The 26154-nt window shown below is 56.0% G+C and overlaps 2 protein-coding genes across 3 annotated transcripts in view; one reads left to right on the top strand and one right to left on the bottom strand.

The window, feature by feature from the left end:
- RNF216 (ring finger protein 216) overlaps nucleotides 1-16500 on the top strand; it is a 169118-nt gene extending 152618 nt beyond the window's left edge. For both annotated transcript variants that reach the window (XM_003416512.4, XM_023555946.2), the window contains exons 16-17: nucleotides 4133-4202; nucleotides 5102-16500. In XM_003416512.4, coding sequence (XP_003416560.1) covers nucleotides 4133-4202; nucleotides 5102-5421 — 390 coding nt within the window. In that variant the 3' untranslated portion in view covers nucleotides 5422-16500. The remainder of the gene's footprint in view (nucleotides 1-4132; nucleotides 4203-5101) is intronic.
- Nucleotides 14597-25358, bottom strand: FSCN1 (fascin actin-bundling protein 1). The gene is made up of 5 exons (XM_003416510.4): nucleotides 24459-25358; nucleotides 16904-17060; nucleotides 16688-16809; nucleotides 16359-16526; nucleotides 14597-15985 (listed from the first exon to the last, which is right to left on the bottom strand). The coding sequence occupies exons 1-5, from the start codon at nucleotides 25288-25290 to the stop codon at nucleotides 15783-15785; spliced, it is 1482 nt and encodes a 493-aa protein (XP_003416558.2). The 5' UTR covers nucleotides 25291-25358; the 3' UTR covers nucleotides 14597-15782.
- Nucleotides 25359-26154: the final 796 nt, after the last annotated feature.

The following is a 26154-nucleotide window of genomic DNA, read 5'->3' as shown; positions in this document are numbered from 1 at the left end:
ACCAAGGCTGTGTCATTTGCATGTCACAGGTTGTTAACGAGTCTTCCTCCAGTCTTGGTGCCCCATTCTTCTTCATATAGTCCAGTTTCTCAGATAATTTGCTCAGCATACAGATTAAACAAGCCTGATGAAAAGATACAACCCTGACTCACACCTTTCCTAACTCTAAACCACGAAGTATCCCCTTGTTCTGTTCAAACGACTGCCCCTTGGTCTGTGTACAGTTTCCTCATGAGCACGATTAAGCTGTCTGCAATTTGCATTCTTCACAACGTTATCCATAATTTGTTATGATCCACACAGTCGGATGCCTTTGACTTGTCAATAAAGCACAGGTAAACATTTTTCTGGTATTCTCTGCTTTCAGCCAAGATCCGTCTAACATCAGCAATGGTATCCCGCGTTCCACGTCCTCTTCTAAATGCAGCTTGAATTTCTGGTACTTCTCTGTTGATGCACTGCTTCAACTGCTTGCTTTTAAATGATCTTCAGCAAAATTTCACTTGCATATGATATTGTTCGATAATTTCAGCATTCCTTTGGGTCACCTTTCTTTGGAATGGGTACAGATACGTATCTGTTCCAGTCAGTTGGCCAGGTAGCTCTTTTCCAGATTTCTGGACGTAGATCAGTGACCACCTGCGACACCGCATCCCTTTGTAGAAACGTGTGAGTTGGTATCTGTCCGTTCCTGGGGCCGTGTTCTTCCCCACTGCCTTCAGTGCGGCTGGGACTTCTTCCTTCAGGACCGTCGGTTCTGGATCACGTGCCGCCTCCTGAAATGAGGGGATGTTGACCAGGTCTTTTTGGTGCAGTGACTCCGTGCATTCCTTCCATCTTCTTTGGATGCTTCCTATGTCATTCAATATGTTGCCCATAGTGTCCTTCAGTGTTGCAACTTGAGGCTTGAGTTTTTTCTTCAGTTCTTGCAGCTTGAGAAATGCCAACCAAGTACGCTCTTCCCTTTTGGTTTTCTAACTCCAGGTCTTTGCACATTTCATTGTATTACTTTGCCTTCTTGAGGCACCCTTTAAAATGTTCTTTTCAGCTCTTTTATCATTTCTTCCTTTCACTTCAGCTACTCTGCATTCAAGAGCAAGTTTCAGAGTCTATTCTAACGTCCATTTTGGTCGTTTCTTTCTTTCCTGTCTTTAACGACGTTTTGCTTTCTTCATGTATGACATTCTTGATGTTGTTGCACAACTATTCTTCAGTCATTAGTGTCCAGTGTGTCAAATCTGTTCTTAAGATGGTCTCAAAATTCAGGTGGGATATACACTCAAGGTCATACTTTGGCTCTCGTGGACTTGCTCTAATTTTCTTCAGCTTCAACGTGAACTTTCATATGAGCAGTTGATGGTCTGTTCCACGTCAGCCCCTGGCCTTCTTCTCACTGATAATATTGAGCTTTTCCACTGTCTTTTTCCACACATGTAGCCAGTTTGATTCATGTGTATTCCATCTGGCGAGGTCCATGTGTATAGTTACCATTTATGTTGTTGAAGAAAGATATTTGCAATGAAGAAGTCATTGGTCTTAGAAAATTCTGTCATGCCATCTCCAGCGTCATTTCTCACACCACGGCCATATTTTCCAGCTACTGTTTTTTCTCTTTTGTTTCCAGCCTTCGCATTCCTAATCACTAGTGATATCAGTGCATTTTAATTGCATGTTTGATCAGTTTCAGACTCCAGAAGTTCATAAAAAATCTTCAATTTCCTCATCTTTGGCCTTAGTGTTTGGTGCGTAAATATTTGAATAATAGTCCCATTAACTGGTCTTCCTTGTAGGCATGTGGATATTATCCTCTCACTGACAATGTCATACTTCAGGATAGATCTTGGAATGTTCTTTTCGATGATGAATGCAACGCCATTCCTCTTCATTTGTCATTCCCAGCATAGTAGACCATACGATCGTCCGATTCAGAATGGCCAATACCAGTCCATTTCGGCCCATTAATGCCTGGGATATCGATGTCTATACGTTCCATTTCGGTTTTGGCGATTTCCAATTTTCCTAGACTCACACTTTGTACATTCCGTATCCTATTATTAATGGGTGTTTGCAGCTGTTTCTTCTCATTTTGAGTCCTGCCACATCAGCAGATAAAGGTCCCGAAAGCTTGACGCCATCCACGTTATTAAGGTGGATTCTACTTCGAGAAGGCGGCTCTTTCCCGGTCGTGTTTTGAGTGCCTTCCAACCTGAGGGGCTCTGCTTCGGCACTACATCAGATAATATTCTGGTGTTCTTCATAAGGTTTTCAGTGGCTGATTTTTTCAGAAGTGCACCTCCAGGGCCCTCCTCCTTGTTTGTCTTAGTCTGGAAGCTCAGCTATGGATGACTCTGCCAGTATTTGAAATAGTTTCCAGCATCATAGCAACACACAAGCCAGCATAGTACGACAAACTGACAGACATGTGGGCCCCATAAAGATGACAGCCTAGGAAATCCTATGGGACAGTTCTGCTCTGTCACATGGGGTCGCTATAGTCAGAATCGACTTGGCAGTGCATAGCAGTCTACCCTTGATCTTAGCCAAAAGGCCAAGAAGCAGCTTAGCCCCTAATCTAGACAATTAGAAGAAAACTTCATGGTCGTATGGAGACCTTTCAACTGTGTCCACCAAACCTGACTGAGTTACTGGAGCTGTCTCTGTTGATTCCTTAGTGATGAACTTGTAGGGTGGTCAGTTCCCCACTTTAGAGTGTTCACAAAGTGGCTCGAGGGCCATGTCCTGGGGTTTTTGTGGGCAATTTTTATGCAGTACAGGGGAGATGGATAAGATGCCACCAGGGCTTTTCCCAGATTTATGATTCTCTGATGTGCCCGGCATTTTGCAACTTCTGAAATGGTTGATGGGAGCTTATTCTTGCCACTTGATTCAGAGCACTCCTCTTTGCCTTGCCTCGCTCAGAGCCTCTGGCCAGGTGAGGCTTTTTTGCTGTGAAAGACTTGGGGTTTTAACAAGAATTTTCAGATGTTAGTGTTGGGAAGCAGCCTTCGAGACCATGCAGTCCAAACTCGTCACTGGCTGTTGGAGGCCTGGAGAAGGAGAGTGAATTAAGTAGAGTCTCCAGGTATTGATCCTGCTAATCTGACAGCCCGCAGTTTCCAGGAACTCTGTTCTAACATCCCATTATCTACCAGACAGGGGTGTGTTACATAACAATACATTCATTCCATGTTTGACTTCCCATCTCATTGTTGACTAGGAGTTTAACCAATCAACCTAGGACAGTGTCTAGCCCCATTGGTACTCAGGACGCACGTGTTGAACAAAATTCCCAACTCCGGGATCCTTGCAGCTTCATAACTGTGTGGTGAAATCACTCATTACTGTCGGCTGTGACACTCAGAGCTTACTAGGTAATTGTGCCAGCTGTCCACTGCCCCGTCCTATAATCAAGACCATTATGCTTTCCTCTGGCTCAAGGGGTTCTTGTCAGCGCACATGCCCCTGTATGGCCCTACACTCATATCTCAACTTCCCTGAACGTCACCGACCACTCAGAACCGCAGATCAGCATGAAAAACCCAGAGTTAGCAGATTTGATGAGTTGAGTCTGGGGAGGGAGATGGCAGGGTCTGGCATAGAATTGTTCTTAAAATGGCCTGCCGCTCTCTGATGGCTTTACAGCCCATGACGGCCTAGGAACTAAGGCCAGGTCTGGGGGGTCGGTGGTTCCTGGGAGGACATCTGTCTAGCTCAGGTTGGAGTCAGCAGGACTGGCCAGGCTCTGCACAAAGGTCTGCTATGCTCACAGCTTGCAGACTCAGTACCAGAAACGTCTCAGGGCTGGCCCACCAGACTCACCTCTCCTAAAGCCCTTTGTCCGTCTGCGTCCTCCACGGCAGAAGCCCTCTCTCTGCTTGCCAACAGCTTAGTAAACCCAGCGGCCTTCAGCCCAGCTCAGCCCCAACAGCTGCCAGTGTATGGACGCCTCTGTCCCAGCCTTTCAGACAGGCTTCCTGGACGTGCTGACCAGCCGGTGAAGGCTAGTGGGAGTGAGTGTTACGTGGGCTGCGAGCCCCTGGTCAGCTGGCCTCCCCTGCTGTCACCACCAGGCACAAGCACTGCAGTCGTTCTGTTGGCAGCAAGCTCAGTCATCTCATGGCTTTTATTTTAGGAAGACGATGAGAAGCTCATTGAGGAAATCCAGAAGGAGGCTGAAGAGGAGCAGAAGAGAAAGAATGGAGGCAAGTTTACCCCCAGCACCAGGCCCAGCCCAGGGGTCCCCACACCGCCCCTTGCCTGTGTGAGCCTCAGAGGCTACGGCATGGACTTGGGGGAGACCAAGGGACCACTCAGGCTCCCTGGAGATGCCAGCACTCGACCCAGCCTCAGGGGTCAGGTAGTCCAGAGGGCAGGAGTGCCTCCCCTTAGGTGGCCACAGACATGACTGCACCCTCTCAGCCACCACCCAGGGCACAGTACAGCTCCCTTTTGGGTGAGGCCATACAGTGATGGTATCTCCATGATGCCAGGAAGGTCCAGTGGTGGGCCAAGCTTAGGAAGTAACTAGAAGCCAAACCTGACTGAAGAGATGAGAGGCCTGGCCGGATCCTTTGCAGGTTAAAGAAGTGGATGGTGTTTGTCAGTCCCCTCCGTCTCTGGCTCTAAGGGAAAGTTTTCCACCCACACCCTCCTTGCTCTGTGCTGGAATCGGTGTGTGACCCCCCCACCCCAGGGTGACTGCTCTGGAGTGTAGCACTCCTGGAGGGGTCACTGTGCTTGCTTCCTTGATGTGACAAGTGTGTGCAGATATGCGTGCCACTTGTGAGCGTATGCAGGTGGGTGTGGGTGTGTGTGCTTTGTGCTGGCATTGTATGGTGTATGCAGCATTATCATTTCATAGCTTCCCCTCTTATGTCCAGCAATAAGGATGACGCTGAAGGTCAGCGGGTCCCTGGGCTCTGCATGCACCTCATCAGGCACGTCTGCCCCTTGGTTGGGTGCGCCCAGCACACCGGTCAGCACTCCCAGCTCTGGGCGGGTGTAGACTGTGGTCAGGACGCGCATCCCCTGTTTCCAAGCTGGCTTCAAACTGAGTTGGTGTTAGCTTGTTTTTCCGCACTGAACCTCATGTCCTTTTCAGAGAACACCTTCAAACGCATTGGGCCCCCCTTGGAGAAGCCTCCAGAGAAAGTCCAGAGAATTGAAGTCCTGCGGAGGCCTGTCCCGCAGAACCTGCACCAGCCACAGATCCCTCCCTACGCCTTCGTGCACCCGCCCTTCCACCTGCCACCCGTGCGGCCCATGTTCAACAACTTCCCCCTCAACCTGGGCCCCATCCCGGCCCCCTACGTGCCCCCTCTGCCCAACATGCGGGTCAACTATGACTTTGCCCCCATCAACGTACCCCTGGAGCACAACCTGCCCATGCACTTCGGTCCCCAGCCTCGGCACCGGTTCTGACGGCATGGCCCTTCCCCGCCTGGCCTGGAGCAGCCCACCAGGACTGAGTTCCCGACCAGAGCAGCCCCTCTGGCCTGTGTGGGGCTACAGTTTGTTGAGATGACATTTAAGACCTTACTTGATCCCTTCCCCTTCGCTCCTGAGGCTGAGACCTCCACTGATGCCTTCCTAATAGGGGGCAGCTTTGGCCCTTGGAACGATGGGCTTTCTCCTGCCCCTTTCTTAGGAAGGGCTGTTGCCTTCTGGAATTGCTCAACTCAGAGCAGGCCAGGGCCTCTAGTCGCCAGTTACAGGCTTGTTCTGGTCTCACTGGGATGCATGGTGATGGGGCTGGGTATTCCAGCAGCAAAACCCTTTCCCTGAAGAGGTCTGCCACTCTCACAGCCATGTCCCTCAAGTCGTCTGCAGAGAGACCCGGAGACACTGTTTTCCTCTGTTCCCCAGCCCGTTGCAGACAACCAGGGAGGCGCTGCCAGGAGAAGCTGCCTCTCGGAATCAGAAACCATGGAGGCCTTCCCTGCACAGCCCCGACTGCTCAGCAGAAAGAGGGTGAGGGGCTGGCACCAGTGTCGAGAAACCCAGATTCTGGCCCCCCAGCAACCACCCCTAATGCTTGTTCCCTGAGGTGAGCCCGTTGGAGCCCTGTGTTTGGTGGGTCCTCCCTCCACGCGGGCTGCAGACTGCATCCCCTCAGGGACCTGCCCCAGCACCTGGGCCACAGGGTGGTGCAGCCGTAACCTCCCGGGGCTTTTCCCTCATCTTCTTGACCCATTCAGATCCGACCCCAGCCAAGAGCCACCTCACGGTACAATCTCCGTTCTGTAGTTTAAAGAAAGTCTTACTGCAGTTTACTCATTTTGACCTAACCCAATTTTCCATGGCCTGCTAGAGTTTCTTCCTCTGTCTCTGCAAAGTCAAACTAAGAATTCTGTCACCCCACACTGGGCAGCTGAGGGGGCTGGATGGTCCTGGCACATTGACTTGAGGTGGCTGTGTTTCTGCAGAAACCTGTGGCCCCAGAGCGGCCTTCTCTGGCCACCAGCCAGGCAACGAGCAGCTTTTCCCATGGGGTTTGGGTGGGAGGGACTGTGTGTCCCGAAGGTCCTCAGAGGTGTCTGCTAGCAGGGCCAGAGCAGCCAACCCAGGGTCCTTGCTCCCTCACATTCTCTCAGTAATTGAACGAGGGCGCAGGCAGAGGTCTCCGCTCAGTCCACATGCAGCACTCACTGCCACCTTCCATTCCCCATGGTTGTGTCCCAAAGCCAGGCCCTTGAGCCACACGTGGGGCCTCCTCCAGAGCTCCAGTGTCCCCACTGCAGAGCAGAGGCCAAACCTTATGCTCGACTGTGAACAAGCTTGTCCTCTCCCAGCAGACATTGTTTCTTGCTGTCCTGCCTCAGCTTCCTTGTTCATGTTGCCACAGTCTGCACCAGCTGTTTGTCCTGGGAATTCAGCGCGAGCATGCGCACCCAGACCTCAGGAAGGGTGAACCAGGTGCCCGGAGGGGTTGAGGTGCACGAAGCGGGGACATCAGCGCTTGTGTTGTAGCAGCGAGTCCACCCCCAGGGACCGCCTGCCATGTTCACTTGCTGCCCACCAACCTCTTCAGTGTGTTTAAAGGATTAAAATAGAAAAAAGACTTCCTGAGGTACCCGTTCTTTCTGCCTTTCCCCAGGATGAGGGCTTTGGAGACAGGTGGCCATTTGGGGTGGGGGTGAGGGGACAAGATGGAAGGCTGGCGTCCGGGAGGAGTGAGGTTTTGGGGCACGGCCAAGGCTGCTCAGAGCAGCTCCCCGTGGGGTCACCTATGCCCAGGTCCCGCCCTGCTTGGCTGTCTGGACTGGGTGCCAGCCTAAGTAACCAGTGCCTTCTGACAAGCTGCCATCTGTGGGTTCCAACACACATCGTGTGTGCCACAGGCGTGCCTTGGGGTGAGAATGAGTAGTTGAGTACAAAGCCTCTTGTCATTACTTGGTTAAGTACCTCTAAAGCATGTTCCTGCTGCTTCCCCCAGAAAAGCTCTGAGAGCAGTAGGTGCCACCAACACCCCTCTCAGATGGGGAGGCTGGCCCCTAGCGTTGTCCTGCCCTGCCCACCTGGTGATAGCTCACCAAGAGCCCACAGGGAACCTCTTGGACCTGGAGTCAGTTCATCATCAAGTAGGGAGTGTCCCCTATATCCTGAGGTCCTCACACGCCCAGCCTTGCAGCTGCTTTGTGCAGGCTCCTTCCTCATGGGCCCAGGGCAGGAGCACAGGAGCTGGCTGGTTCTGGGCCTAGCTCCAGCGGTGGCCCTACCACCACCGTGCCCAGAATAAACGTCCCCCTTGGCATGGGGCCCAACCGCTGCCAAGAGGAGTCCCTGTATTTGATCAAGTGAGAGCTCGTCCATCGTGAGGTGGCCTCAAATGGTTCCCAGCCACACTTGGCAGCTAGGGAGCTGCTCCTGCCCCTTCAAGCACCCTGCCTTTGTGGTCCTTTTCCAGCAGGAACATCCCTGCCACCGGCTCTAGACAAGCATGAGGCCCCGTGGACGAGAAGGGACAGTAAGTGAGGCCTCAATTCTCTGGCCCTCTCCACCTACCCCAGCCCCACCCCCATGGGCCAGGGATTTCCCAGAATCCAGTGTCTGAGCTGCTGAGAGAGGGGCCTGGGGGCAGAAGGGACCAGGGCAGCTCCTGACAAACCTGCCAGTGACAGTGACAGGAAACCCAGTTTGGTCCTTATCCCAGAAACAGCAAGAGCCTGCACCTTCCCCTCTGGGACGCAGTGACAGCCCTTCTTGCTCCCAAAAGGGAGAGACCGCTCACGACAGTCCACTTGCCTTAAAACTGGAGAGAGGGATGTAGTGTTTGCACATAGCTAAAGAGTTAATACCCAGAAAAAGTGCATGTTTGTCACTTTGTATAAAAATAGCTAAAAATGAATACGTAGTTTATGAAGAAAATGGTTTTCTTTACCTTCCAGTAGTAAAAATGCATAAACTAGCTGTTGGGTTTAAACTACTGTGTGTAAAAAACCTGTATCATATGTAACTTGGATTTTTTTGTAAATAAATGTTAGTGCACTCTGCTGTTGTCTCATCTCCACACGGGCAGCCTGGTGGGCCTGCTGGCCAGTCAGTCACAGAGCTATGGCGGGAAGTTCTGGGCTGGCATGGTGCCAGGTTTCCTCTGGAAAGATTAGGTCTGCCAAGATAACATCCAAGTCAGAGCGCAAGGGCCTGGCGGGCTGTGGCCAGAGCAGCTGCAGGATTTGACCCCAGAGAGGGCTGTCCCGGTTCCCACCTCTGCCACCTGCCTTCTGTCACACCCATCCTGCTGGCAAGCTCCTGAGGCCCAGGCCGAGGATAAGGGACTGATTATGGGGGCCTTTGGCACCGAATCCCAAAAAGTGTAGCAGTCTGAGCCGCTCTTCCAGGGCCCTCAGGCAGGTCAGTCCTGAGAGCTCCCTCTGAAGTGGGTGCAAACAGAGCTTCGGGCTGGGGAAGGAGAAGGCTGGAGAACAGCAAGTGCCTTGGCAGAGAACCCACAGAGTCTGCAGACCCAGTCCCACCCCTTCCCCGGCCCCGGCCCATACTTCAGGACTTCAGGTTCCCTGAAGCCACTGCCCTGTGCCAGGCCCAAGCAGGAATTGGCCTGAGAAGGGGCCCGAGGGCTCTAGGGACAGCTGCGCTTCAGCATTCAGTGTCCATAAAACCTGGGGTCTCCTTGTCCAATATGGACAGCTTTTATTAACATGTATTCTTTGTGAGTGCATGTCCGACAGGTTACCCACGTTCCACCCGGGCCCTGTTTCTGCACACATCCGGTGGTTCACGTATTTGTAGTTCCACTCATTAGGATGAAAGCCATAAATCAATGGTGGCTGTTTTCCCACTCCCTGTGTCTCTCCCAGCCTTCCGCCCCAGGGGGCCTGTGTTGTCCTCCCCTGTCACCACCGGTGTGTGCCACCCGCGCCCAGAGATGGTGGCTTCAGGGCTGCTAACAAGCTGTTTCATACGTTTCACTGCCCTTGCTTCTCTCCCTTAACAATCAGGGTTTTGTCCAAAGTCCGTGTGTTTCCGTGCTGTTTCTGCATAGAGATTTGCCACGAGTTCTTCAACCGAGCCCCTGCCGATGACTACTGAGGCGTGCTCAGCACTTGGCCACCACACACAGCACCTCAGGTAACACGCCCTGCACATCTGGTGCTCGGATGGCTCAGTGGCTGTTTCAAAATGGGGAGTTGGTGGGTCAGGACGGGGGTGTGTGTGTACTTATGTGTACATATATATACGTGTGTGTATGTATATATAGGTTTTTTTTTTTATGTATATATAGGTGTGTGTGTGGGAGCCCTGGTGGCACAGTAGTTAAGTATTCGACTGTTAACCAAAGGGTCGACAGTTCGAATCCACCAGCTGTGCCTCGGAAACCCCGTGCGGCAGTTCTACTCTGTTCTGTATGGGTGCTATGACTCGGGTTTGGTTTGGGGTTTATATGTGTGTATGTAGATGCGTTTATGTATACGTGTTTGTGTGCATGTGTGTTTATATGGGTATATATGGGTGTGTGTGTGCGTATGCATGTATTTGTGTATATGTATACATATGTGTAGGACCCCGGTGGTGCAGTGGTTAAACTGCTCAGCTGCTAACCAAAAGATGAGTAGTTCGAACCCACCAGGTGCTCCTCAGAGGAAGATGTGACAGTCTGCTTCTGTAAAGATAGCAGCTTTGGAAACCCTGTGGTGCGGTTCTGTTCTGTCCTATGGGGTCACTGTGAGTCAGAATCAACTCCAGGGCAGTGGGTTTGGCTTTGGTATCCATATGTGTGTATATGTGTATACAGGTGTGTTCCCGCCCTGCTACTTCCTAGCTGGGTGGCTTCGGGAAAGTTCCAGAACCCTGTTGCTTGACAGTGAATGGGTTAATGACAGCATCTCCTTCATGGTGTGCTGAGCATTGACTGAGACAAGATATGGAAAGTGCTCAGTCCAGGGCCCTGCACAGGACTGGCTGGGTAGTGGGGGCTGATGGTCAGCAGAGATGTCACCTCTTGGAATTTTCATCCAGGGGGGCTCTGGGTTGCTTCTTGGGGGCTCCTTTCTCCTGACACAACCAGCCCCACCTCCACCCCATGTCTCGGATACATTCAGGGCTGCACTAACCAACCACATCAGGATTTCAAGGCCACTTGGTTGACCCCGTGCCCTGCCACCAAGGCTTGTCCGTTCGGTCATCTGTGCACACGTCACTGAGCTTCACTTGAGCACAGGCCTGGCTGGGCCGGAGCAGGGGAGAGACATGAACCAAAACACCAGACAGCTGGGAGCTTCATGGAGGAAGTGCCCAGGGCTGAGGGTGACATGTGGGGGAACGGCCCCAGCTTGGCCCCTGTCCTCATCACCCGGGCTTGTGAAAATAGACTCTCCCTCACCCCCACCCCCAGGGCAGCAAGGTCTCTTCTCTTCATTATTCATGCCTCATGGAGGCTCACAGTGAAGACTTAAGGGGCCCACAAAGCAGCTTGGCTTTCAGGGCAAATGCCCTGCACCCCATCCCTTCCTCCAGCCTCGCCCAATCTGGGAGGCCCATCTGTTCCCTTGCCCTTTGGTTCCTGAGGGTCTCAGAGCTTGTTATGGACTAAACCATGTCCCCCAAAAGATCTGCTGAAACCCTAACCCCCCTATACCTGTGAACATGAGCTGGTTTGGACATAGGGGCTTTGAAGATGTTACCAGTTAACCTGAGGTCAGTGGAGTAGGGTGGGTCCTAATCCCAAAACTGGTGCTTTTACGAAAAGAAGAGACAGCAGGACACGCAGGAAGGACGGCCGTGTGATGGTACAGTTATGCTGCCCCAAAAGCCAAGGGACGACTGGGGCCACCAGAGGCTGGGAGAGAGGCATGGAACAGACTCCCCCTCGGAGCCTCAGAATTAACACAGCTGACATCCTGATCTCTGACTCCCAGCCACCAGAGCTGCAAGACAATGTCTGTTATTAAAACACCTCCCCCACACCTTTGTGCTGGTTTGTTAGGGCAGCCCCAGGTCACTCAGACAGAGCCCCTCCCTCCATTTAGAGATTCTTGCTGCCCAAGGCATCTAGATGGGCAGCCAGGGGACCCTGGCAGCTTCTCCCAGCTTACATGTCTGTGAGTGACAGGCCTCAGAGGTCACACCTGAGGGAAAAGCTTTGAACTTGAAAGGGAGATCCACTCTCATTCCCCCCAGTTCCTAGAGAGGCCGACAGACCCTGGAGAGACGGGCCCAGCCAGGGCTTGGGCATCCTCCAAAGAGGTCCCCCGGGAAGCACCGACATGGAGGGGGTCCCATGGAGAGGCACTTGGGGACCTTACCCACTAGAAGGGCTCCCTGGGGCCTCCTGGAACTGGTGATAGTCACAGCCCCCCAGCAGGCTGAGTGTCCCATTCCAAGGCGGCATCCTGAGGAACCTTCAGCTGTCACAGCAGACAGGAATGCGGAGGCCCAGGGCTGGAGTCAGCCCTGTTTACTCTGGCTATATCCCATCCTGGGGACCATAGCCTGCCCACACCCGCCCTGCCTCCAACCATTCCTGCTCCTGACCAGGCCTCCTCCATACCAGTGAAGACAGCAGAGAAGGACCCATTTCTCCTTTCTTTGTTCTAACAAGTTTAATTGAATGTTTTTTTTTGAATCATGGTCCTTTAGACTCCCCAAATCACACTGAGCAACGATTAGCCAGCTGGCCCTGCTGGGACCCCTGGGGCCCTCTAGCAGTGGGCCTTGGATTCTCTCCCCCTCATTCAGGCTTTGGGAGACCTACCCTCAGGGCTTTGGGGTTCCTGATGTCCCTTGACCCAGCTGAGGCAGCCAGTGACTCAGGGTCTGGGACAACTGGGGGGAAACCAGGTGCTGGAGGCAGGGAAAAGTGTGGGCTCCGAGGCTGGAACTAAGTAAATGCAGGTGGAGAGCAACCTGTGGTAGTAAGGCATTCCTGGGGGCTGCACTGGGTGCATCTGTGTGCTTGCGCACACGTCTGTGTGATCATGTCTGTGCACACGTGTGCATGTGTGTACACGTGCTCATTTACATGTGCATGCCTGTGCACATGCCTTGTGCAAGTGTGGATGTGTGTGCGTATCTGTGCATGTCCGTGTTCGTGTGTGCACTCATGCCCGTGTGAGTACACAAGTTCCTGTGTGTGTACAGGTTCCCATGTGTGCACGTGCATGGTGGGGAATTGCTGAGAAAGCAACATTGTCGCCCATGGGATCAGGAACCCCCTCCCTAGTTCTGATATCGAGCCCAGGAGCTGGGCAAGGAGCAGCTGTGACAGGAGGAGGGGCCTGAAGTTCGGAAAAGGCCAGGAAGTGGGGGGCCTTGTGTGAGTCTGGGGGTCCACACGGAGTCTGTAGGAGTACAGGATCTTGCCCAAGATGTCCGGGTGCCTCCAGGGGAACCTGGAAACAATCTGCCTCCTTCTCTCAGACCCAGCATCAACTGGGACCCAAAACCGAGCCCCCGCCCCAGCCGCTTATTCCCTCCAGGCCTTGCCGAGCTGTCCCCTCCGCCTGGATTGCTCTTCCTCGCTCTCTGCGTGCCCAGGTCCTCCTCCTGCTCATGAGGGACACTTCCTCCAGGAAGCCAGGCTGGCGGTGGGAGCACATCCCTCATCAGACTGCGGGGCTCCTGCAGCCACGTGGCGGACGCCCTAAGCCGCGTTGCATTTTTGCAGAATGAATGAAATTCTGAATCAGCTCCTGGCTCAAGAAAGCGGGTCGGGAAGGGCGTCACTCCAGGACACGGCTCCACCCGGTGGGCACGGTGGAGGGCCAGAGGCACAGCCGGAGGCGCCGTGGGGGCCCCCTCCAGGGCGTCCCCACCTCCGTGGCCTGGAAGATTGTCTCCCACGGTTAATCTGTTCCCTCCTTCACGTCATGGAGATTTTCTGGCTCCTGGCCTGGTTTTAATGGGGGCGGGGGCTGGCCACTGGGACCTGGCTGGGGCCCTGCATCCCCCTTCGCAGCCGCCATCTGCCCTTGTCAATCTCGGGACTCCAGCTCCCGGGGACCACCAATCACAGGCCCCACATCCCGGTATCGTCATCAGCAGCCAATCAGGAGAGAGCCTCCTGGGGGAGGGGCAGGGCCGGGGCGCTGTACCACCTGACATGGGGGACACCCTGGTGTCACTGCCTGCTTGTGGAACATTTACTGTGTCCTTGCTGCTCTGAATGCATTTTCTGCTGGGTAAAATGGGCAGGTGGTCCCCACCCCAGGGATGTTATTGTGTGCCATAGAGTCAATTCCGACACACAGTGACCCTACCAGACAGGGCATAACTGCCCCATAGGGTTTTCTAGGCTATAATCTTTACAAAAGCAAATCATCAAGTCTTTCTCCCAGGAAACAAGCAGCTGCCTGAGTTTGAATCACCAACCTTTTGGATAGCACCCAAGAGCTTAACTATGGTGCCACCAAGGCTCCTTATCCCCAGGATGCTTAGGATGAATCAGACTTGCAGGAGGGCCCAGGAGCCCCTGCTGGCTGCACAACTCTAGGAAAGTCTAGAAACTTCCTCAATGTTCTCCTCTGCCTCCCAGACCTGGGCCTGGGTGCCTGGGTTTGATGGAGGCACTCCTTGGCCTCCAACCTGAGCCCACTGGGTTCCAGTTCCCTCAGGGCCTCCATGGGGACCTGTCCTCCTGAGCTGGCCCACCCCATCCCTGGGCACATCTGAAGCCCACTGTCTGTGGCGCATGAGAGGATCAGGGGGCTCCAGACTGTGCACAAGGCTCCTTGCTGTTAATATGGGAGAAAGGAAAGGTGTGCTCAGCACCTGCCTGTGCCAGCAAGTCCTGAGTGCGAATGTGCCAGAGGACAAAAGTCCTCCTGTTAGTCTGTTCACATGATCTGTAAATTCTAAATCCTAAGTACAGAGACGAGAGGTACATGGGGCCCACCCCATCAGACTCCTGCTCAGGTCTCGCCAACACTGGGGTGGTCCAGTGGGAGCCCCAGGTTCAGGCATTTCCCCCTCACGGCCACCCCATGGCACCTGGGTGGACCTCTGAGACACTTCCAGAGCCCTCCACGTCCACTCCTGCCATGTCCAGGCCTCCTACTGGCCAGCTCTGGGCCAGCGCCCTACCCCACCTGGCCCGACCACCCCTCATCACCCCCAAGATGCACACCATGGGCTACAGGGCTATGGACTCTTGTTCCTTTATTTTGCTCTTTCCAGTTTGAAGCTACTATCATGGGCGTTGAGAGTTATACAAATGACACTTACAAAAAATAAAAGACCAAGACACCCCGAGTGAGATACAGGCTGACAAACCAGCGGTGGGACGGGGTGGTGCGGGCAGCGAGGTGGGGTGGGGGCCAGGAGGCCCAGGCAGCTCACCCCATGGAGAGCAGCACTGGCTCGATCCACCTGGGAGACCCCAGGATTCCAGAAGATTCCAGTCATACACGTGGAGCACCAATCCCACCGCAGGACTCTGGCCGTGATGCAGGGGGGCCCAGCACCACCAGGTGGGGACATGGGCCAGGGCCGGGGTGGCGGGGAGGGGGACCAGCCATGTCCAGGAGGGAGGGGAAGGGCCTGATGAGAGTCCCTTGGAGAAGTGGAGACAGAGGCTCTAGACTTGGAGCAACCCATCTGAGCCCCAACAGCCCTTGGTGACTACTCATGCTACAACCAGGCTTTGCCAAGGGTACCTCCAGCAATAAACTTCATTAAAAAAAAATACTGATTTGGTTATTTTCTGCTTCCAGTCAGGCCAGGGTGAAAGAAAAGACTAGATCCAAGATAGAAGCGGACAGCCCAACCGCAGCAGTCATGCAGTGGGCAGAGCTGGCCCCTCTGTGCAAAGGGGGCCAAAGCTGGGGGCCCCCAGCCCCACCCAGGACAACACCCAGAGGAGCCGCTAGAAGATTTGGGGCACGTTGGGGCTCCTCAAAGGGGCAAGGAGAGGCTCCAGGAATGGGACAGGAGATTCCAGTTGCAACCACACCCAGGGACTCAGGGGGCCTCCCGGCCACCCACTTCTCTCAGCCACTTTGGAGAAATAAGGCTCAGAGTCATCTGAGGTCAGAAGGAAGAGGTGCCAGCCCTGCCCACAGCAGAGAAGAGAGGGCAGAGGGACCCCACGACCCACCACACTCCCTGGTGACAGTGCAGCCACTGACCCGCCCAAGGGAGCCACAGGGGCAACAGGTGGGGGCACCATTTTCTCCAGGGTTTCCAGTTTGAAAGGCAAGGGGCTGGACACCCACTGTGGAGCCCACCTAGAGAAGGGAGTTAGCGGGGGTCTGAGGAACAGGGGAGCCCTCCAGAACCGAAAGGCAGTGGGGCATGGGGTGGGAATGGGGTGGAAGACGGGGCGGCACCTAGTACTCCCAGAGTGTGGTGGGGTCGATGGCCTCGGCGGAGGCCTTCAGGACCCCCGCATGGTCCCCCTTCAGGTAGCGCCCGCCCACCTTGATGGCCACCTTGTTGTAGTCACAGAACTCAAAGAAGAAGTCCACAGGGGTGTCGCTGCTGCTGGTGACCGAGGAGTCATTGCCCACCATCCAGTACTTGCCTGTGGAGTCTGGGGAGGAGAAGACATGTCAGGCCGCCCCCACACACCCTGCGCCTGGTCCCCTCCTCGTCTTCAAGGGTTAATGCCCCCTCCCTCAGTCATGGCTTCCGAATGGGACCAACTGGGAGCAAGGTCCTTATCCCCACCCCCTTACTCCTACCAATTTGCTGGACACATGAATGGGGTTCAGGAAGCTGTTCGAAATCCAAATCGACACCTCTGAGTTGTTGGGGATCCTCCCTACACAAAGTTTTGATCCCACTGCTCAGGCCTGCCCACCCCCCTCTTTCTGGGACCTGTCTCCCTGCCTGCTGGCCTCCCACCTTTTCTCTGGGGTGGGCAGGGCCACCCCTCAACCCAGTGCTGCCCGGGGGAGACCTGCCTCGGATGTTGTAGGCACCATCGTTGAACTCGAGCTGGAAGACGTCATAGCTGGAGCGGTTGGCATCCAGGGTGCCGGTCACCTTGCGGCAGCCAATGAAACCATGTTCCCCACGGAGCACGATGATGGGCCGGTTGATGAGCTTCATAAGAAACAGCTCTGCGTCCCCTGCTCCGGCGGGGGGGAGGGGGACAGTGAGCCTCACAGTGGGACACCGAAAGAGTGGGCCTCAGGTCGGGTTGGTGAGTGACCATGACATGTTCAGACCCCCCAGGATAGCAGGACAGTGCCAGGGAGCCAGCGGCTTCGGCTGTGTCCGGGGTTACTACCTGCTGTCTCCACCGAGGCTGCCAGCTGCCCGTTCTTCTTGGCTGTCACAAATTTGCCATTGGACGCACGCAGGGTGATACGCCGATCACGCCACTCGATGTCAAAGTAGCAGCTGGGATTCCTGGGGGCAGAACGGACAGTGTCAGGGGGCCGCCCCAGGCAGGAAAGGCCAACCAGGGGAGCAAGGGGGGCTGTGGGGGTTGGGGGACACTCACTTGGTGGAGGCGGTAGACTGCACGCCCCCAGTTGCCGTCAGTGTCCAGTACTTGCCCGTGTGGGTGCGGAAGGCGCACTTTTTGGTGTCACGGTCAATCTCCAGCTGAAAAGTCTCCTGGTCAGTCTCTTCATCCTGATTGGCTGACAGATCCATACCTGTGGAGAGACCCTTGAGGTGGTACAGGGGTCCCCATGTCCACTATGTGGGCTGAACCTTGTCCCTCAAAAGTATGTTCAAGTCCTAACCACAGAACCTGGAAATATGACCTTGTTTGGAAATAGGGTCTTTGAAGATGCTATCAGTTATCATGAGGTCATAATTGAATAGGGTTGGGTCCTAATCCCATCTAAGTATTGTCCTTAGAGACACAGAGACAAAGAAACACAGAGGGGATACGGCGATGTGACAACAAAAGAGATTGAGGGAGGCAGAGCCGCAAGTCAAAGAACGCCAAGGACCACAGGTGTCGCCAGATGCTGGGAGACAGGCAGGACAAGATTCTCCCTCAGAGCTCCAGAAGGAATCAACAGGGCTGACGCCCTGATCTCAGACTCCCAGCCTCCAAAACCATGAGACAATAAATTTTTGTTCTCATGTTATGGCAGCCCTGGGACGCTAAAACACCCAGCTCATTCTGGCCGGTCCCCAGTCCCCACCCTCATATACCAAAACACAAAAGGAGATACACCCCCTTAGCCTCTAAGTCAAGAGGCCCAGGAATGGGCTTGACATGGGTGAGACCACTGCATAGACGGGACCCAAGGCCATTACATCTGTCTCTTCTGATCACAGAAGTCATAACTTTAAACAAGCCAACTGTGAAATGACATTCTTGAGCCCCAGGGGAGGAATCGGCACATGGCCTGGGGTTAGACACTAAGGGTTTTTTGCTAATGGTGGTGTGGTTATGTAAGAACATGGCCTCATTCTTTAGAGAGACATATGGAAGCATTTGGAGATGGAATGACATGATGTCAAGGATGTGCTTTAAATAAACCAAAACCAACCAACAAAGGGCTGGATGAAACGAGGGTGGCAGGACAGTGTACAGGGAGTTTCAGGGTAGATACCAGTATATCCTTCCTGTCCTGTATATGTGTAAGGGTTAAAAGAGTAAAACACAAACTAGCACATTCTTTTCAGAAAATTTAAGAAACAAAGCATAAATATGAAGACATGAAGTCACATATATATATCCTCATCCCTACCTCCCATCCCGGAAAACCCTGGTGGTATAGTGGTTAAGAGCTACGGCTGCTAATCAAAAGGTCAGCGGTTCGAATCCACCAGACGCTCCCTTGAAACTCTATGGGGGCAGTTCTAGTCTGTCCTATAGGGTTGCTATGAGTTGAATAGACTCAAGAGCAATGGGTTTGGTTTTTTGTTTGTTTGTTTGTTTTTGGTTTTACCCCCACCGTGAGAACCACTGCTGGTAAATACCCTTCTAGTCTTTTCCACTGTACATACTGATGCACACTTGCTTTGTCCATAGTGCACGTATGCTACCATATGCTGACAGGTTGTATATAGATCTGCAACACATGTATACGCACATGTACAGATATACACTACATGTGAACACACAGTGGGGCAGTGGTGGTTCAGCAGTAGAATCTTGCCTTCCACGAGGGAGGCCTGGATTTGATTTCCAGACAGCGCACCTTCGCAGCCACCACCTGTCTGCCACCACCTGTCTATCAGTGGAGGTTTGTGTGTTGCTATGATGCCCAACAGGTTCCAGCGGAGCTTCCAGACTAAGACAGACTAGGAAGAAAGGCCTGGCGATCCACTTCTGACGAGCAGCCAGTGAAAACCCTAGGGATCACAACAGTTCGATGCACAACCAATCGTGGACATGGTGCAGGACCAGGCGGCATTTTCTTCCATGTTGTGCAAGAGGTTGTCATGAGTTGGGGGCTGATTCAACAGCAGCTCACAGAAACATTCACCATATAGCTGACAGATACGTATATCTGTGCAAACCAGTTTTTTCTCCATAATATTTTCACACGTTTCACATCACTAAATCACCTTGGATGTGACCATATGATCCCTAACGGAAGACACTTGGGGTCACTCCCAGGTTTTGCTCCCATGCAGGGGCCATTCTTACAGCTACATCCTTTTGCAAATTCCCACCCCTCCTCCCACCAGCATAACCTGGAAGCAGGGCCTTTGGGTCAATCAACATCCAATTCGTGTTCCCCCAGCATCCCAGATTCTAAGAGCCTCAGCAACCAGGAAGCCCGCCGCACCCGCTCCAGCACCGGCTCACCACTTTGCACAACAGTGCTTCCCAGATGAGGAAACTGAGGCTGGTCAGCCAGGAGGCCACAGCCTTCATTCTACGATCATCACCCACAGGCCTGAGGATGTCGGCATCCTCCCGACCCCATCACACGCCTCCGCATCATCAGTGCCACAGAGTAGGGATGGTCACCCCGCTTCACAGAGGCTGAATCTGAGAGGGGGTGTCCTTGTCCAAGGTCACACAGCAAGAAAAGAAGGGCCTCTGTGGCGGGCTGCTCTGCCCTCCTGCCACACCCTGTCTCCCTCCACCTGGGCACTCATGGATGTGGCCACCCTAAGTCTGCCCAGGTCCTGTATATGAGCTGCATCCACCATCCCTCTCCAAAGAAGCTAGCGAGGGGCCCGCTGGGCACCTGAGCCACCACCACGTATAGAACCAGGGCTGGGATCCCCTTTCTCAGGCATCCTCCAGCCAAAGGCCCCACCAACGGGGCAACCTACCCTACCACCACTGCTGCAGGAGCCACGGGGCTGCTAGGAACCACCAGGGAGGTAGCCCCCTCCTCACATGCCCTGTTCTACCCAAAAGGGCCCTGTACATCTATAGGAGACCCCCAGCACTGGGTCAGTCAGCAGCACAGCCACACCCGTCCCCCGTCTAGGCCAGGACACCTGCCCTGGGAAGTCCCAGTCCCCACTGGCCATACAGCACCATCTGCTCAGTGTGTGGGGGGCTGTGTGATCGCTGATGAAAGGGAAGAGACAAGAGGGAAACCTTCCATCCTTCCCCAGCAGCAGAAAAGACAGGGGGGCTCTGAGCTCCCACAAAGAGGGAAAAGGGGACACTCCCCTGGGCTTGGCTGGGTTTGGGGGAAGCGGGAATGGGGACGGGACAGCAAAAGGGAAGCTGCAAATAAGCCTGGAGATTACCAGCCCGAGAGCAAATGCAGGAAGACCTATGGTTACTGAGCAGCTTAGCCAGGACAGCCACTGCACCTAAGGCTTGACATGTTGTTGTTAGTTGTTCTCCAATGGCAACCCCAAGTACAACAAAACAAAACGTTGCCCAGTCTTGTGCCATCGTCATGATCATTTGTTATGCTCAAGTCCATTGCTGTGGCCACGGTGTATTTTGAGGGTCTTCCAACACAGGGAGCTCATCTTCCAGCACTACATTAGACAATATTCTGTTGTGATCCGTGGGGCTTTCATTGACTGACTTTCAGAAGTAGATCGCCAGGCCTTTCTTCCTAGTTTGTCTTAGCCTGGAAGCTATGCTGAAACCTGTCCACCATGGGTGACACTGTTAGTATTTGAAATGCCAATGGCAGAGTTTCCAGTGTCACGGCAACAAGCAAGCCTCCACAGTATGATAAACGGACGGACGAGTGGTGGGGGTACGCTTGACATACACGGGCTTTCATCCTCATAGCAACACCAGGAATTAATACTAATGCTACCCTATTATACAGAGGAAGAAACTGAGGCTCAGCCAGGGTCAGTAAAATCCTCTGCTCAGATACTCAGACCCCATCAGCTGATTTCGTTCCATCTTGGAACTGGTTGGCTGCAAAGGTCTGGGCTGGTCACTAGGGTACCCAAAAGGGCACCAGACACCCTTAAGCAAGTGCCTCCATCTCACTCAGCCTCAGTTTCCCCACCTGTAAAAAGGGTCCATTCTCTCCCATTTTGCCAGGATGTTGAAAGGGTTTGGGGGCCAGGTGCCAAGTACATGCCAGCCCTTCCTACCTGACCTGGAAGGAGGTGGGGGAAGAGAGCTGTCCCCCAACCAGCAGGCCCTCCTGGCCTCAAGGCCCAGCCCAGAGGGGAAAAGGCCCACTTGGCCTTGAAGTCTCTAATTAGAGCCGCGTTACTATGGGAACCGGGTTTTCTTTGGGATTGTTCTTTTCAGCAACAGCAACACAGAAACCCTGAGTCACACACCCTAAGGAGCCCTGGGAAGCGGAGGCTGCTCAACTGAGCCCACGGGCACATCACCCTAGTGGGAGCCAGGGTGACAAGGACAGCAGGCACCTCAGGCCCTTGCCTGTCTTCCGCCCCTCCAGGCCCACCTCCTCGCCACCCAAGCTGTCCAAAATGGCCTTCTGCAGACATATCCCTGGGTCCCCTGGAGCTACCTCCAGGCTGAGACATCCTCTCCAGTGGCCAGAGGGGGCACCCCATTCCCCAAGACCCTCCATGGCTCCCCACTGCTCTCAGGCCTTAGCTTAAGCAAAGCTGTGTCTCAGGAGTTTCCCTTGAGCTTGTTCAAAATATGCATCCCTTTCCCCTCTCTCATCCCACTTAGGGAAGGGACCTGGAAACCCTGTGGCCTCCCCCCATCCCTTTTTGCAGTCTGCTCTGTTACCCCTTCAAATCCCTCCTCTATCCTGGCTTAGCCATTCCCTGGCTCATCTGGAGAACTCTTATACACCCTGCAAAGCCCAGCTTGAACAGCACCCCAGTGTCTGAAACAGCACTTGAGCCAAGCTCCAGGCCAGGTCCTGGGCGGGGTGTGGAGTACAGGGCACAAGTGGCCAAAGGTGAAGAGCATGGTGGGAGAAGCTGACACTGTAACCTCACCCAAATGCGGGATGAGGTAGCACCAGGACCCCCACTCTGGTGGCCAGCCCAGCCTCTAATGACCTCACAGAGGCAAAGCCAGCCTGAGGTGCAGTAACCAGGGAGCTCGCACTTTACTGATGGGGAAACTGAGGGCAGAGAGTAGGCTGCAGCTTCAGCAGGAAGCACCTCGTCCCCCCAGACCCGGCCTGTACAGGCCTGAAGGGATGATTCACACCCTCAGCTTCCACACCTGCAGTTCCCAACACGTGGTGGAGGCACAGACCCCGCCCCCTTGCCATGCAGGCGGTCCAAAATGGCCTTCTCACACCCGCCCCCAGGCTGGGGTTGGGGGTGACCCTCTGGGCGGCAATCCTATCCCAGGAAGGCTGGGGCCAGCCACCATTGGAACAACAAGCTCCAAGCCAGCTGAGCTCCAACTTGGCCCCAAAGCCCTTCCCCCAAGGTCCACCCCCTTTAAACTCAAAGATGAGCAAACACCTCTCCTGGCCCCAGCTCCCCTGCATCCTGCCTCATCAGCCTGAATCACAATCATGATGCTGCAAGACTTATTAGAGAGAGGGTACCTGCCCGGGCTCGCTCATCTTGGCTGCCAACACCCATGACCCCAAGAGCCAGGGCTTCCTGCTCTGCCCCACCTTCCCCAGGGAAGGCCCTGGAACCTGTCTCTGCACTGACGAGCTCCCATCATGGGCCCTGTGTCCCCTCCAGTCCCATTTCCCACCTCGCTCACCTCTTTCCAGCCACACCTGGCTTTCAAAGCTCCTCCTGCCTCAGGGCCTTTGTACAAGCTATTCCCTTTGCCTGTGATAATCTTCCACTTGAGTACATGCTATCTTCCATTCACCCTTCAGATCTGCTCAGGCAGACCACCTCCTCCATCTAAACTGGATTTTTATCAAGTCTGTCCAGAAGGTCCAGGCACACACACATACCCCGCCTCCCCTCCCACCACCACCATTTGTTCACCACTCACGCCCCAGTGCTTAGCAAGAGTTCAAAGTTTGCTGAATGGGTGGGAATGCAGCCCCATCCAGCACTGAGTAAGCCCAAAAGGAGGTTCATAGATTTGCTTGGGGAAAATGGTGGCTGCCTGGGAGGCAGCAGGGGTCCAGATAAGAGCCTGCGCAGTTCCATGTGCTCTTTACTTACTGGGTGACTTTAAGCCAGTGGCTTCCCCTCTTTGGGCCTTAACAGGCTCCTCAGTAAGATGGCAGTGGTACTGCCCCCTCTGTCAGAGTGGGAATGAGTGAGAAGAGATGGCACAGGCAAAAGCTGCCATTACCCCATCCAGGTCTCCATCTCCATTCCCCACAGCCATGAGGGCCTGGGGAGGTCTCCAGATGGGGACAGCCAGGCCAGGGGAGCACCCCTCCTCAAGAGAACCCAAGGACAGCAGGGTGGCCACCAAGGAGATTCCCATCTAGCTGTCTCCAGAGGCTGAGGCCAACCTCCTACCAAAGGGAGCAAGATCCCTGCAGGCCCCTGCAGAAGGTGGGGTCTGCTGGCTGCCCCAAAATAGGGAAGACCTCAGATGTCAGAGAAAGCCTCCAGCGGTGAGGGTCTGGGGGAAGGGAAGCAGGGGGCTAGCTTCTGGTGTGCAACTGGTCCGAAATGGCCAGGCCAGATGCCCCTGGAGAAGACGGATCCGGTTGCAGCCAATTGTTCTTGGCGGAGCCCTTGGGTATGCGTTCACCCGAGGATAGGGAGCTTCCCGGGGCGCCGGGCTGGGGTCTCCCCGCTCCGGTGGCCGCCTGCAAGGCAGAGAGCGCGCTGAGGGAGGGAGTCGCGGGCAAAGGGCGGGGTGCCTGGCGGGGAGCCATCCTCGCCACGCCGGCCGGCCCGAGGCGCGACTGGGGAAGCCACCTCCTGCGGGGGTTCCGGACCCGGGCGCTGGCTTGGGTGGGGCGCGGGACCGTACAGAGCCCCGATGCCTTGCCTCACGCGTGCATCTGGTTTCCCCATCTGCAGCGCCCGAGAGGACAAAGGGGGCGAGGGAGGGCCCTGCGAGGCGTCCCGCCCCCCGGCTCACAAAGGCCGCGGCCCTGAGCGCGGGGCAGGGGCGGGGGGAGGGGCGGAGGAAAGGGCGGCCACTCGGGGCGCCCCCACCCACCGCCCCGCAGAGCAGACCCCGCCTGGCAGTGGGAGAGGGTGGGAAAGGGCCGGGCAGACCGGGAGCTAGAGGCGTACCCCGCGGGGATCAAAGGCCCCGCTGACCTCCCCCACACCCGCCTGCGGAAGGCGACCCGGGGGAGGAGGGACGCACCCTTTGAGAGCTCCGACCCTCCCCCGAGCCGCCGGAGGGACAAGGCCCACCGACAGGGGGAGGGGCAGGAGAAAACCGATACGGGCGCCTGCTCCCGAGCGCTGGGTCCGTCTGTCCCAGGGAGTCAGCACGCTCGGGGAGACCCATACGGAGCAGGGACTTTGAGGGTAGCACACGGGACAGCTCCCACGCGGGGCCTAGGGGACCCGCCACTCCAGTGCCGGGTCGGGGGGGGTGCATCGGCGCCGGAAGATGGGCAGAGCCCCACCTCTCGTCCCCTCCCCCGGGCGCGACGCACGTCCTGGGGTGGGGTGGCTGGCGAGCTCGGCTGGGGCGCACGGGGCGCCGCTCGGGGTGCTCGCAGCGCCGCGGACGAGAAAGGGCGGGAGGCCGCAGGGCAGGGGGAGGTAGAGGCGCTTTGTGCAAGGCGAAGGCGGGCGGCGTCGCCACTCACCCTGGCGCGTGGACACGTTCCTCTCGTTGGCCGCCTGCAGCACGACCTGGGCGCAGCTCTGTTCCAGCGCGAAGAGCTCGTCCTTGCCCACCTTGGTGGCCTTGCCCGCCTTGAGCGTGCCACTGGGCCCCGACGGCGCCAGGTAGCGGCCGTCGCAGTCGCGGAAGGCCACCTTGCCGGAGCGGAACTCGAGCGTGTAGCCGGTGGCGGGCTCAGGCTGCGCCACTAGGCGCCCGTCGTGGCGCAGGAAGCGGTGGTCGGCCGTCTGCACGCTGTAGCGCTGGTCCTGGAAGGCCAGAGTGATGAGCGAGTCGACGCCCCAGGGCACGTCGCGGTCCACGGCGATCTCGTCCGCCGGCCGCGCGCTCAAGTGCGCGTAGCGCTTGCGGGTCAGGCTGTAGATGTTGACCTGCGGGTGCATGGCGATATGCACACTCCACTTCTCGGCCGGCGACACGCTCTGCGCGAAGCACGACAGGCGGTCCTCTGTGCCGCCGAAGTAGCGCCGGTGCGCCTCGGACTGCAGCGACCAGCGGCCGTCGTCGTGAGCCACGATGAGGAAGCGGCAGTCGGCGCTGGGTGTCTCGCGCTCGCAGGTCACGTTGCCGTCCTTGTCAGCCGCCAGGTAGCGGCCCAGGTGGCTGCGGAGACACACGGCCGCGCTGCCCGCCTCGTCGGGCGGCTGCTCCAGGGTCCAGATCTGCTTCTTCTTCAGGCTGCTGGCCGACGCGTTCACCTTGAACCCGAACGCCTCGGCCGTCAGGTACTTGTTGCCGCAGTTGATGAGGCCGAACTGGATCTGCACCGCCTCGGCCGTGCCGTTGGCGGGCATGGTGGCGGCGGGCGTGCGGTCCCCTGCGCGCCTGCTCCTTTGTTCGCGGCGGGCCCGGCGCACCCTCAGCAGCGCTCCACAAAGCCGGCCCGCCGCGCCTCATCCGATTTATAGGCGGGGTGACGTCATGCCGCCAGGCCTCGCCCACGCCCCGCCCCGGGCCCGCGGGGAGGGGGTCGCGGGCAGAGGAGCTAGCTCTGCGGGGCGGGGACGCGGGGCCCAGAGGGGCGCGCGCGGTGCTGCGCTCTCCGCGTCCCCGCGTCCAGTGGCACGTCCGGCCTGCGCAGCCATAGCCTCCGAGGCTGCGAGGAGAGGCCCTCGCCCCCTCCCCAGTTCCAAGCCACCGCACCTTTCCTCCAAAGCCATCCCCGTGGCACGCGCCCTGGGGACTCGCCGGCAGCTACGTGCGCCGACCCTGTGACCCCGCGGAGGCCCCTGACACCAAGCCTAGCGGGGAAGAAGGACAAGGCAGGTATTAGGTTATAACAGAGACGGCAGGACCATAGTGCAGCTCGGGACCGGGTGGAGGCGGGTCCGGGGGCTTCTCGGAGGAGGTGGCCTGAAAGCGGAGACCGGAGGGAGGCGGAGGGGAAGACCCCTAGGAGAAGTGGCGGAAGGAGGAAGGCCAGCGCACAGTTGTGCGTGGGAACTGGATCAGGAAACGGAGTGGTGGGATCTGGGCCCTGTGAGCGTCTGTGCGTGGATGGTTGGGGCCTGAGAGCCCACACACCCAGCTGAAGGGGTCTCTGACCCTCCAGAGAAGGGAATCTGCTACCTGAGGCTTCCCTCCCAGGGCGCTGTCCCTGAAGGCTACCCAGGTCCCTCCCTGTGGCCCCAGCGCCCAGCCTGCTGGCCCAAAGAAGC

This window comes from Loxodonta africana, chromosome 12 (genome assembly GCF_030014295.1).
Source record: "Loxodonta africana isolate mLoxAfr1 chromosome 12, mLoxAfr1.hap2, whole genome shotgun sequence".
Taxonomy (NCBI): Eukaryota; Metazoa; Chordata; class Mammalia; order Proboscidea; family Elephantidae; genus Loxodonta; species Loxodonta africana.
Note: the sequence above shows the minus strand (reverse complement) of the source record. Positions and strands in the feature narration are given on the sequence as shown.

Bases quoted from the DNA above. Each gene is read 5' to 3' on its own strand.
- FSCN1 (XM_003416510.4), bottom strand. From the start codon at position 25,290: ATGCCCGCCAACGGCACGGCCGAGGCGGTGCAGATCCAGTTCGGCCTC. The intron at 16,810-16,903 runs GTGAGTGTCCCC...TTCTGCCCCCAG, and splicing joins CAGTCTACCGCCTCCACCAA to GAATCCCAGCTGCTACTTTG. The intron at 16,527-16,687 runs GTAGTAACCCCG...CCGCCGGAGCAG, and splicing joins AGCCTCGGTGGAGACAGCAG to GGGACGCAGAGCTGTTTCTT.